The sequence below is a fragment of the Phyllostomus discolor genome, chromosome 13, assembly GCF_004126475.2.
Source record: "Phyllostomus discolor isolate MPI-MPIP mPhyDis1 chromosome 13, mPhyDis1.pri.v3, whole genome shotgun sequence".
Lineage (NCBI taxonomy): Eukaryota > Metazoa > Chordata > Mammalia > Chiroptera > Phyllostomidae > Phyllostomus > Phyllostomus discolor.
Genome location: NC_040915.2, coordinates 27298203 through 27308892, shown reverse-complemented (window position 1 = coordinate 27308892; position 10690 = coordinate 27298203). Strand labels below are relative to the sequence as shown.

General features: G+C 42.7%; 2 protein-coding genes across 3 annotated transcripts in view; one reads left to right on the top strand and one right to left on the bottom strand.

The window, feature by feature from the left end:
* Positions 1-8097: 8097 nt before the first annotated feature.
* Positions 8098-9134, bottom strand: LOC118498000. The gene is made up of 2 exons (XM_036014504.1): positions 8574-9134; positions 8098-8458 (listed from the first exon to the last, which is right to left on the bottom strand). The coding sequence occupies exons 1-2, from the start codon at positions 9132-9134 to the stop codon at positions 8366-8368; spliced, it is 654 nt and encodes a 217-aa protein (XP_035870397.1). The 3' UTR covers positions 8098-8365.
* RNF145 (ring finger protein 145) overlaps positions 8903-10690 on the top strand; it is a 55064-nt gene continuing 53276 nt past the window's right edge. The window contains exon 1 of one of the 2 annotated variants that reach the window (XM_028527859.2): positions 8903-9040. The gene's annotated coding sequence lies outside the window, so the exon portion shown is untranslated. Of the gene's footprint in view, positions 9041-10500; positions 10524-10690 lie in introns of those variants that run through there. The other variant, XM_036014022.1, reaches the window with a different exon arrangement.

The window sequence follows — 10690 nt, the reverse complement described above, 5'->3', positions numbered from 1 at the left end:
GCACCAGTTTTTATACTTATGATCATTTGCTCTCAACCTGGTTTATAGTAAAGAGGATTTAAAGCCTACAAATTCTATCTGAATGAGGCTAAGCTTGTAAAAGCATTGATGTTTTTCCTGTACAAGGGCAGAAAGTCCAATGACCAACTCTTTACTTTTGTTTGCATAAAATCATATTTTTAATAATTAAAAATCTGACTATGACTGCAAATACCATTATATCTGATAGGTCTTGGGTATCTGCCCTATAGTTTGAGAAGCATTGTTCTAGTTAACTCTTTCTCATTTGTCAGTTATCAGTGCAAGAGCCCTCTCCTCAAGTAGGCTTTTGTGAACCTACAGACCAAGACAGGTCCATATTATACATGGCATTCTGTGATTGCTTGCCCTCTGTTTTGGGATTAACTCATTTCATGTGAATGGGATTAACTATAAGCACATGTGTGTACTTATAGTGTATTTTCACTGTTCTTTAAAAATCCATCACATGGATAAATCATTATCTTTTCCCCATTAGTAAAATCAAATTAGCCAATAGAAATTTGAAGCTTGCCAATGTTTTTGAGTCTTAGTTAACTATTATGGACCATCATGCATTGGAGCTTCCTTATAGGTGTCTCTTGCTATACATGTACACAGATTTTTTTAGTTTATCCTTTGAAATAGAATTGCTTCATATATGATACTATTCTGACTTTACTAGGTGATGCCATGTTGCTTCCCAAAGTTGTGCCAAATTCTATCCCTACCAGGAGTATGTGAGTTTACATCACTATACATTCTTGCCAAAACTTGGCATTGTCTCATTTTTACAGTTATGCCAATTTAGCAAGTTGAACTGGTTTCTCATTACATCTTTAATTAGCACTTCCCTGATGACTGATGAGATTGAGGTTTTTTCTGTTTCTGGGCATTTGGATTTCCTCTTCTGTGAATAGTCTTTTTGCCTATTTTCTAGAGGGTTGTTTGTCTTTTCCTTATTTGTTTATTTAGGAATTACTTATACATTCTGAACACTAATTTTTTGTGCATTACATTTGTTGTGACTATCTTCTTACAGTTATGCTTTTTAAAAAAATCTCTTTATCGTGTCTTTTGTTGAACAGAAGTGTTTAATTCTAATGATGTATAATGTTTTATTTTTTTTTTATTTATGACCTGCTTTTTTTGGTATCTTGTATAAGAAATCCTTTCCCAGCTTAGGTCATACAGATATTCTGTATTTTCTTTAAACATTTTTAAATTTACCTTTCATATTTAATCCCTGTAAAATTGAAATTTGACTATGGTGTGAGGCAAGAATCCATTCTCCATGGTCTTGGTTTCCTGTTGTGTAAAACAAGCCTGGAGGTAGGCAATGTAGCAATTCCACTATAAGATGTATGCCCTAGAAAGAGACTCTTGGACAGAAGCCCCAGGAGATATATATGAAGTTCATTGTAGCATTATTCATAACAGCAGAACAACTGGTACCAACAGGAGGAATTTAATATGGATAACTAGTTAGAGTGTTGGAGGAGCTAAGAATGAGATCATCGGGCATTCAGAGAACACCAACTGCAGGGAGCCACTATCATCTCTAGGGATATGGTGTCATTGGAGCCCGGGAACCAGGGTATATGGCAGGATCTGGAACTTAGAAGAGGAAGATACCAGCACCACTGGATGGATTGTGCAGGCAGAGTTGCCAGCAAGAGCCGGACTGTGGAAGAGACATGACCACTGCCAGAGATGCTGCCGAAAGCAGAGAGAGAAGAGGAGAAATACTCTGCCTTCTCCCTCCTCTTGCCCTCCAGTCTACTATCTGTGCCCCTATTGGCCATGTATAACCAGAAGCCAGTGGACAAGGTGGCCTGAGCAATGTGGGTCCTGGGGGTAGTACCCTGGGATACAGAGCAGAGGACAGGGACAGATCCATAGATCTGAGTGCTAACAGACCAATGATGAGCACAAGACTCCTCCCACACCCAGCCCTAACTTACCTTCTATTCTCATTTCCACCACTCCCTGTCCACTTGAACCATTGTCTCCAGCCACGTCAGATTATCAGATATTTTCAGGCCACGCCGTGCACATTTTCACCTTCTCTAACTCTTTTTTCAGACTGTACCCTCAGCTTGGAATGCTTCCTTATATCCCTTGAAGTCTTACAGATCCTTCAAATATTACTTTATATCCAAATCCTTGGAGCATTTCTCCTCAGTCAGGTTTGTGAACTTCTTGCCCTCCAAACCTTTTAATATTGAGGCTTCTAGAATGCTGTACTTGGTCCTCTTTTTATCTCATGTTCCTTGGTGTTTTTAGTGGGTGACTTAATCTATTCCTATATCCATCAACTTCCACTTAAGTAGTGATGACTCCCAAATTTGTGTCTTTCCTAAACTCCAACCCCAAGGGATTGGGGTTCAGAATGAAACTGCAGTTTCACAAGGGATTGGAAGTTCTTGGGGACAGGAACTCTTGAGCTTTACTGTTAACATATTTAGACTAACAAAAAATTGTAAGTTACCATTAGCAATAGCCCTGAAACTAAAATATCTAGGCATGAATGCAATAAAAGATATGCAAGACCTCTATGTTGAAAACTAAGTTTCAGTGAGATCTTGACAAACTCGACAAGCTAAAATTCCAAATTTGATTCCAAAATTGATATGGGAATGCAAATAGCCAAGATCCTTTTGAAGAAAATAAAGACAAAGAGTTGGGAGGACTTGCTCTACCACATACTGTATATTGAGACTTCTTACTTAGCTAGATAGAGTAATTGCAACAGTTTGGTATTGGCACAAGGATAGACAAACAAACCAGAGCAACAGAATAGTGAGTTCGGAAACAAATCTACTCAGATATACACACTCAATTTATGACACAATGGCTCTGTAAAGCAGAGGGGACACAGGCTTAAAAGAATCGTTATGCATAAAAATACTAAATTTAAATTAAGAATTTATGTTCATTATTATTGAATGAAAAGGGAAGCTACAGGACGAGAGATTTTTGTGGCATATATAATTGACAAAGGACATGCATTCAGAATATACTAAAGATTACAAAACAAAAAAATGACAATTTAGAAGAAAATTGGGGAAGAGAATCAAGCATTCACAAAAGAGGAAGTTCAAAAAGCCCAGTAAACATGAAAAGATACTCAACCTCCTTAGCAATTAGGGACATGAAGTTAAAAAAATCCACTAGAATGGCTACAGTTAAGAAGACTGGTAATAATACCAGCAATGGGCTAGTATACGTACCAATAGGAACTCTCACTGATTGCTGTTGGGGGTGTGCATTGGCGCAGACATTTTGGAAGACAGTTGGGGTTATCTAAGAAAGTTGAATACCTACAGATGTTGTGGCCCAGCAGTTCTCTTCAAGAGAAATGTGTGCACGGGAGCAGCAGGAGGCAAGTTCCAAAGTGCAGACAGCAGCATGGTTTGTGGTAGCCCCAAATTGGAGTTCCAGTGTTCATTAACCCAAATGTTCATTAATAGCAGAATGAGTAAGTAAATGTTGTAGTCATATGATATAACAGTGCTGTGACAGTGAATAATAACAATTGAATCTCAAATACAATGTTAAGCAGAAAAAGCTAATCACCAAAAAAAAAAGCATACTATATGATTCCACTCATATACAATTCAAGAATAGGCAAAACTAAATTAACATATTTAGGGACTCAGGTGGTCAAACAATGAAAAGGAAGAGACTGTGTTAAAGTCAGTTTATAGACAGGTGTGAAAAAGTGTGGTGGGCACTTCTGGGGGGTGTTAGCAAGCTTCTATTTCCGGATAGTGGTTAAATGTTTGTTTTTTTTTAAAGAATTTTTAAAAAGATTTTATTTATTTATTTTTAGAGAGGGAAGGGAGGGAGAGAGAGAGAGAGAAACATCAATGTTCGGTTGCTGGGGGCCGTGGCCTGCAACCCAGGCATGTGCCCTGACTGGGAATCGAACCTGCGACACTTTGGTTCGCAGCCCGCACTCAATCCCCTGAGCTACGCCAGCCAGGGCAAAGGTTTGTTTTTTTAAATATCAATTTGTTAAGTTATATGATTGTGGTTTTATGCACTTACCAGTTTTTAGTTACTTCTTTATCTTCATAGCAGCATATTACACTGACTAGCAAATTAAAAGGATTGATGATGCCTTGGGACTTTTTTAATTGCAAATAACAGAGAACACAACACAAACTGGTTTAAGAAAAAAAATAACTTACTGGCTGATATAATTACAGAATAGGGGATGGACATGCTGGCTTTAGCTGAGGCTTAGATTAGGGCTCATACATCATGACCTGGTTTCTTTTTATGTCTGGGGTTCTTTTACATGCTTTGGCATATTTTTAAGTTGCCTCTTCCCTTTTGGATCCAAGATGGCTGCTTGTAGTCTCTGAAATTATAGGATTCCTTTTTTAGGTCTAGTAGAAAAGGGAAACTTTGCCCTCCCTCAGAGTTCAGCCAAAAACCCTGGTGTTAAATCTTGCACTAATTTGTTAAGGTTTGACTTAGGTCATGGGTTTTTTCCTGGACTAATAATCACTATGGGAGATAGGATAAACTCATTAATCTATCCATGATCAACGACCAGTAAACTACATAGCTAGAACATTAAAGGTGATATTGGGGAGGCACCTAACAAATGTCTATGACAATCAATATCCATTCTATTTCATTGAATATCATGCTTGAAAAGTAACACACAATTCTGTATTACTGCCCATTTCAGGCTTAATCAGAATCAAGACAAAGAAATGGCTGGGTAGGATGGAGGTACACCAGCTGATCTGAAATTTGAAACAATACATCTTTTTCTCCCTGTTGATGTTAGAAATTCAAAAACAGTTACAAACACTCAGGTTAATTAAAAGCAAAGCTGGTTGGTAAGATGTAACAACTAAGGCAATCAGTGAAACTTAATTGGATCTTGGTTGGAAAAATTTTATCTGTAAAAGATAAATCAGGGAGAACTGTGAAAATTTGAATATTGGTTGGACAGTAAAAGATTTAGCAAATTATAATTCATTGTCTGAGGTGTGGTAGTGTCATTTGGTAATATTGGAGAAAGCTCTTAATTTTAGAAAAAGAAGGCTAGAGTATTTAGGGTTGCAATGTGCTGTTGTCTGCAACTTACTCTCAAAGAGATTAGTGAGTGACACACACACATAGATAAAGCACATATTCAAAACTTGAAGTCTTTGAATCTAGATGGTGAGTATATGAGCGAGGATTGTAGTATTCTTTTAATTTTTCTGTATATCTGCAACTTTTCCAAATGAAACTTTGGGTAAATAAAAAACGTTTTGGAAAAAATCTGAAAACTCCAAACCCACCAAAAAGTGGTTTGTTTCTATGTTTTTTTCTCTCCTATTCACTCAGGTATAAATTAGATCCACAAAAAGTAAAAAAAGATAAATTTGTTTTGGTATTAAAACAATATAAGTTCTATTGCTTTTCCAATTTTCCAAAAATGTTCTAAAATTGGTTGTGATGATGGTTGCATAACTCTGTAAATATACTAAAAACTACTGAATTGTACACTTAAAAATTGGTTTATTGTATGGTATATGGATTATATCTCAAAAAGAGTGAATCTCCCTTTACCCAGGTTGACTAAGAAAACTGGTCATGCAGTATGTAAGGACATTTCGGTTAATGACCGATGGCCCTGCAGGATTATAATGGAGCTGAAAAATCACCTAGTGACATTGTAGCCCTTGTAATGTCACAGCAAAATGCATTACAATTGCCTACAGTATTCAGTACCTGCTCTACAAGCTTGTAACCAAGGAGCAATAGGCTATATACCACATAGCCTGGGGTGTAGTAGGCTGTACCATCTACGTCTGTGAGTGTTCTCCTTGAGGTTCGCAAAATGACAAAAGTGCTTAACAATGCATGTCTCGGAATGTATACTGTCATTAAGCTACTCACAACTGTATAGTTTTCCTTTTAGAATTGGCTTTCAAAATCAAACGTTGGGGACAGCTAGATTAAATGAGGTTTTATATATCATTCAGACTTTTCTCATCAAGAAAATGAACTGTTTTTGAGTTGGATAGAGAAGACCTCAAAGTGCCCAGAAAATATTAGGAACTAATAAAATGAGTGAATAAAAAGGGATATGTAAACATTCTCCTTTCCCTATATTTCCAATGTTGGCAAGCCAAGTTATTTGAGTTTTGGCCCCATTTTGTGAAATCTGTTATATGAGATCTTATCTCTGGATCTAGAAGGTAGTAACTGTCCCTCAGTTATCTGAAGATTTGCAACAAAGAACTATTTCTGTGTGATTATTAGCAATAGTCAGTTTACAAGGAATTCAGAAACTAGCTTTTTGGAACGTTGAGAGCTGTAACTAATATGCATCTTTCAAACTTTGTGCTGACTTCCTCCTCAATGTTGAATATATTTAGTGAACAGGAAGATGACCTTTAGAATCCTAAGTGGTTTGCCATTCTATAGTTATAGACAATCCACTCCTTTGTAGCACCCAAAGCTAATTCCTTTTATGACCAAGCAGTGACATTTGGGTATTTCCTTAAGCTTGGTTCCAGGTACTTACCATGAATTTTGCCCCTGACCTTTCCTGGTTTGGGTGCCTCTAGAAAGTACTTTACCTGGGCTGGCTCTCTTTCTTTTGAGCAGTCCTCTCGACTACCCCTTGTCTGTTTTTTTCTGTACTTTTCTCTTCCATTTGATTTGGTTACCTGTTTCTGGCCGTGTGTAGCTTTCCCAAAACTGGATCTGCAGCCATGTAATAGCAGTAACCCTTTTATTACCAGAGTAATTTTCTTTACTTCTTTTGAACTTCAGCGTTTACAGGCAGCTGCTATAAAATTCAAAGGTGAAAAAAGACATGTGGCTTTTTCCTTTTAGAAGTCCAGAGAACTTACAATGAGGGTTATAGGGCTTTGAAGCCACTTTTTTTCCTCTTTAAGAAAAAGAAAGATGAGAGCCAAGGGAGGCCTTTCCTTCATTTAAACAAAACACACCAACCTGGTAACAAAACTAAGGTAATATTTTCAAGATTCTGTAATTCATGCTAGAAGTATAAATAAAACAATTAGAATTTAGCATTATATATTCACTTTTTTGGTAATATTTGTGGGCTTTTGTTTTCTTGAGTCAGCAGTAAAGTTGTTAAAACTGGGAGGAGACCAAGGGATGAGGCCTTGCTATCTTTGGTTGTTTCCTATTCCAGTCATTAGTCATGTGGTCTCTGTAATTTCTTACTTACCAGGCTATATTAAGAGACTCATAAAATGGCCCCCTGGGATATAGCAGGCTTAATGATTATTTTAAAGTACTCTACGGCACCAAGATGAAAGATGGCTAAAATTATGAATACAAGTCCCAGAAATTTAAAAAACTCGATTTCTATAGAAAGCATACTAGTGGAAGCGAAGTTACTCGGAATTTGGTTGACTGATACCCCCAGTGATTACATTTTTTTCAATGCAGAGCTTCCTTTTACAATTTTAGCAAGATGTAAAGGTTGCTCACAATTGGGGGGTTATCATTTCAAGTGCGGAGGCCAGAGACTTGAAATTCTAAGGAGGGCCCCCAACACAGGAATTTAGGTTGAAATACATTAATTATTCTTATAACACGCAGAAATTGAGGCTTCCCAATTTCAGGATGATCCAGTATAGTTGCAACATTTTACCTCTGGGTGTATATCTTCTGTGTAATAGGCACTGACAACATCAAAGGCTGTACTGGTTTCTAGTAGCAACCGGCTCTCCAGGAACTAACCAAAGAAAACGCAAACAATGTAGGGTATGCTTTTGTGTTTTTGGAGGGTGGTGGGCGGGAGTGCGGGGATTTGTGGAAGGTCTTGGTAAGGCGGTGCAGTAGAAAAAGCCACGCCAAGGCCAGGAAGACTAGCTTTTTCCTTGACTCATTTGTGCACACACAACATGCTTCAGGATTTGTATTGTGGGCAAGTGGAGCACGGATCCTGCTCTAAAAGGTGTGTTGACCTTTAAGTTAGGGTAGTAATACAGGTCACTGCTCGTGACTCCGCAGAACTTTGACCTTGGGAAGGGGGTGTGTGTGTGCGCGCGCGCGCGCTCTGATCTGTTTTGAACTTTACACCAAAAGACAAGACGTACAAAATACCATTTAATTTCATACAGTAACATCCTGTGAGCAAGTTTTTAAAATTAAGGGGTTGGAATTTTTCAATTAAGGATACTCAGTGAACAGTTCCAATTTTCATTCATTCATTCATCTACTCACTTATTAAACAGAGGTTTGTTGATCTCCTGTTCTGCGCTAGTCATGGGATTGACAGTCTAGTCCAATCATTCAGGGAATTAAAAAAACCTTCTGGCATCACTGTTACTGCGGTTGCACCGGGTGAAGATCAGCCCCTCCAATTCTCCCACGTGGTCCGGGCAGGTGAGTGTGGGTGTGAGTGCGCGAAGCTCTTGGTGTTTTGGGGAGTGTGACAGTGCACCTGTCAGAATGGCGCGTGTCACAGCCCGCGGGCAGGTGTTGTGGTACACGTTTCCATAGCCCCCAGGGCCTAGCTGTGTGGGCGGCGGGGGGACGAACGTCTCCCACCTTTGTACCCGAGGCGGCGCAGTTAACCACCAGACTCGTGCGATTGTGAGTGGTCGCGCGCGCGTGCGCGCGCTTTCAGGCGGGGGAGGGGCTCGCCGCGTTGGCTGCGCCCGGCGCAGGCGCAGAGCACAGAAGCCTGGCCGTGGCCGCTGCAGAGTGCCGGGGGCGGGAGGAGCGAGCACTGGAGCCATGGCCGCCGCCGGTTGCTGAGGGGCTCGGCCCGCGAGCGCATGCTGCCGCGGACGATGGTGACCGCACGGGTCGGACCGTTGCCGCCGCCGCTGCCGCCGCCTCCCAAAACTCAGCAACCAAGGCCCGGCGCGGAGGAGCCGCCGCTGTGAGCCTCGCTGTCCCGGCTGGTCGCCGCCGCCGCAGCCTGAGAAGAACGGGAGGGCGGGCGAGAAAGCCGGGGAGTTGCGGAGCCCGCCAGCCTGCTGGCGGTGCCGCCTCGCGGGCAGGGAGGCCGCAGCCCGAGGTGACCGAACCTTACGCCCTGGCTGGCCCCTTCCCATCCCGGCGCCCTCCGTCCGCTGCCCGCATCCGCCCTCCCCTATCTTCCCTTCCCCCATCGCGTTGCCCGCGCCTTCCTCTTCTCTCCCGGTACCCCTTCCCCCATTCACCTCCCTCCTCTCCTTCCAGCTTCAGCGGCGTTCACATCCCCTCTCCACTGGTAGGGCCCCTTGCCTCCCAACCGCCAGCCCCTCCCACGGTCCTCCGGACCCCTTACGGGTGCTCTCTGACTGTCGCCCCTCCCGCAGCCCAGCGCGGAGCGCGCTCTCCTCTTCCAGCTCCCGCCCCGGCGGCCGGCCCCCTCCTTCTCACCCTCCTGGAGCTATCCCCTCACCTCCCCCAGCATTCCTGAGGTGCCCTCACTGTGTAGTTCCCCCATCGCCTCCCTAGCATCCCATTTCGAGCCCTTTTGTACGCTCCTTTTCCTAGCTGCTCCTTTCCAGCTCCTTTGCTCTTGTTCTTACTTGCAACTTTCCTTCTTTGTCCACTTTGCTCCCAAGCTTCCCTCCCTCTTTCCTCTCGCCTTACCCTTCTTTGGTCTACGCAACCCCCAAACTCAGTCTCCCTCTTTCTTGCCGTTCGAGTTTGGGGGTTGCGGAAAGGCCCTGCCAAGCCATCTTCCATTGGGGACCCATTTGCTCTGCATCCCGTTTGTCAGTCCTTTTTGCAGTTAGACCTCTCTTCAGCCCTTCCTTTTTGTCCCTGTCTCTTCCTCTCTCGCCTGCTATTCCTTTTGCATCTCCCTGCCGTTCTGTTTTCCCCACCCACGAACACCGAGACCCGTGCCCCCCCCTTTAAGGAATGAAACCCTCTTCTGTTCGGGGATGAAGAACTTCGCCCGCGTCTTTCTTTGGAAGCTTTCAGGTGTGGGGCGCGGCAGAGCTGGCACCCTTGGCCAGACAGAGAGCTCCCTGGCACGGGCCTCTGCTGGCAGAGTTTTTGTGAACGTAATCCCCTACCCCGCGGCGGCAGCGGCGGCAGCGGCGGCCTCGGCTGCCGCGCTGCTGCCTGCTTTGCAGCTAGCTGAGTTGGGGTTACTATAGTTCAAACGCGCCCGAGAGCCGCAGGCGTGGGGGCGGGGGAGGAGGTGCGGAGACAGAGGAAGGGGGTTTTGCAGTGCGGAGGCATCAAAGATTAATGGACGGGTTTGCGTTGAGGTCTGCCGTAAACAGGAAACTAGTGTGAAAGAAAAGGAGAGAACTGTGTCTTTTTATTTTTTAAAATACGGAGTGTGCAGTTCTGAATCTTGAATCATGCCCAAAGGATGAGCTGTCGGCGCTGCAGTCGTGACCCAAGCTGAGCGCTGAATGGCAGAGGTAGTCTTTATATCCACTGTCTGGCTTCTTAAATTGAAAGATGTACCTTCTGTTCAGAGTGGACTCCATATCTTTGCCGTTTTGGAGATGACGAGGAACTACAGGACTGCTAGTACTTTATTTGGAAACCAGGTACACGAAAAGTTAGCAATGAGTGGGAGTGGGGAAGACCAGCTATATTTAAAACATGTGCCAATGCTTATGTAAGGAGTGCGTTCTCCTCCTGGGTACCAGTTTTTGGCTGAGTTTAGTTACGATATTAGGCTCTAGCTTTATCCTTTTACATTTTTTAGAGCTTA

What these genes read in the sequence shown, in the direction of transcription:
- LOC118498000 (XM_036014504.1), bottom strand. Translation starts at nt 9,134, where the DNA reads ATGGGGGAAGGGAAGATAGGGGAGGGCGGATGCGGGCAGCGGACGGAG. An exon ending in GGTTAACTGCGCCGCCTCGG is followed by an intron (nt 8,459 to 8,573) that starts GTACAAAGGTGG and finishes CCATTCTGACAG; the next exon opens with GTGCACTGTCACACTCCCCA.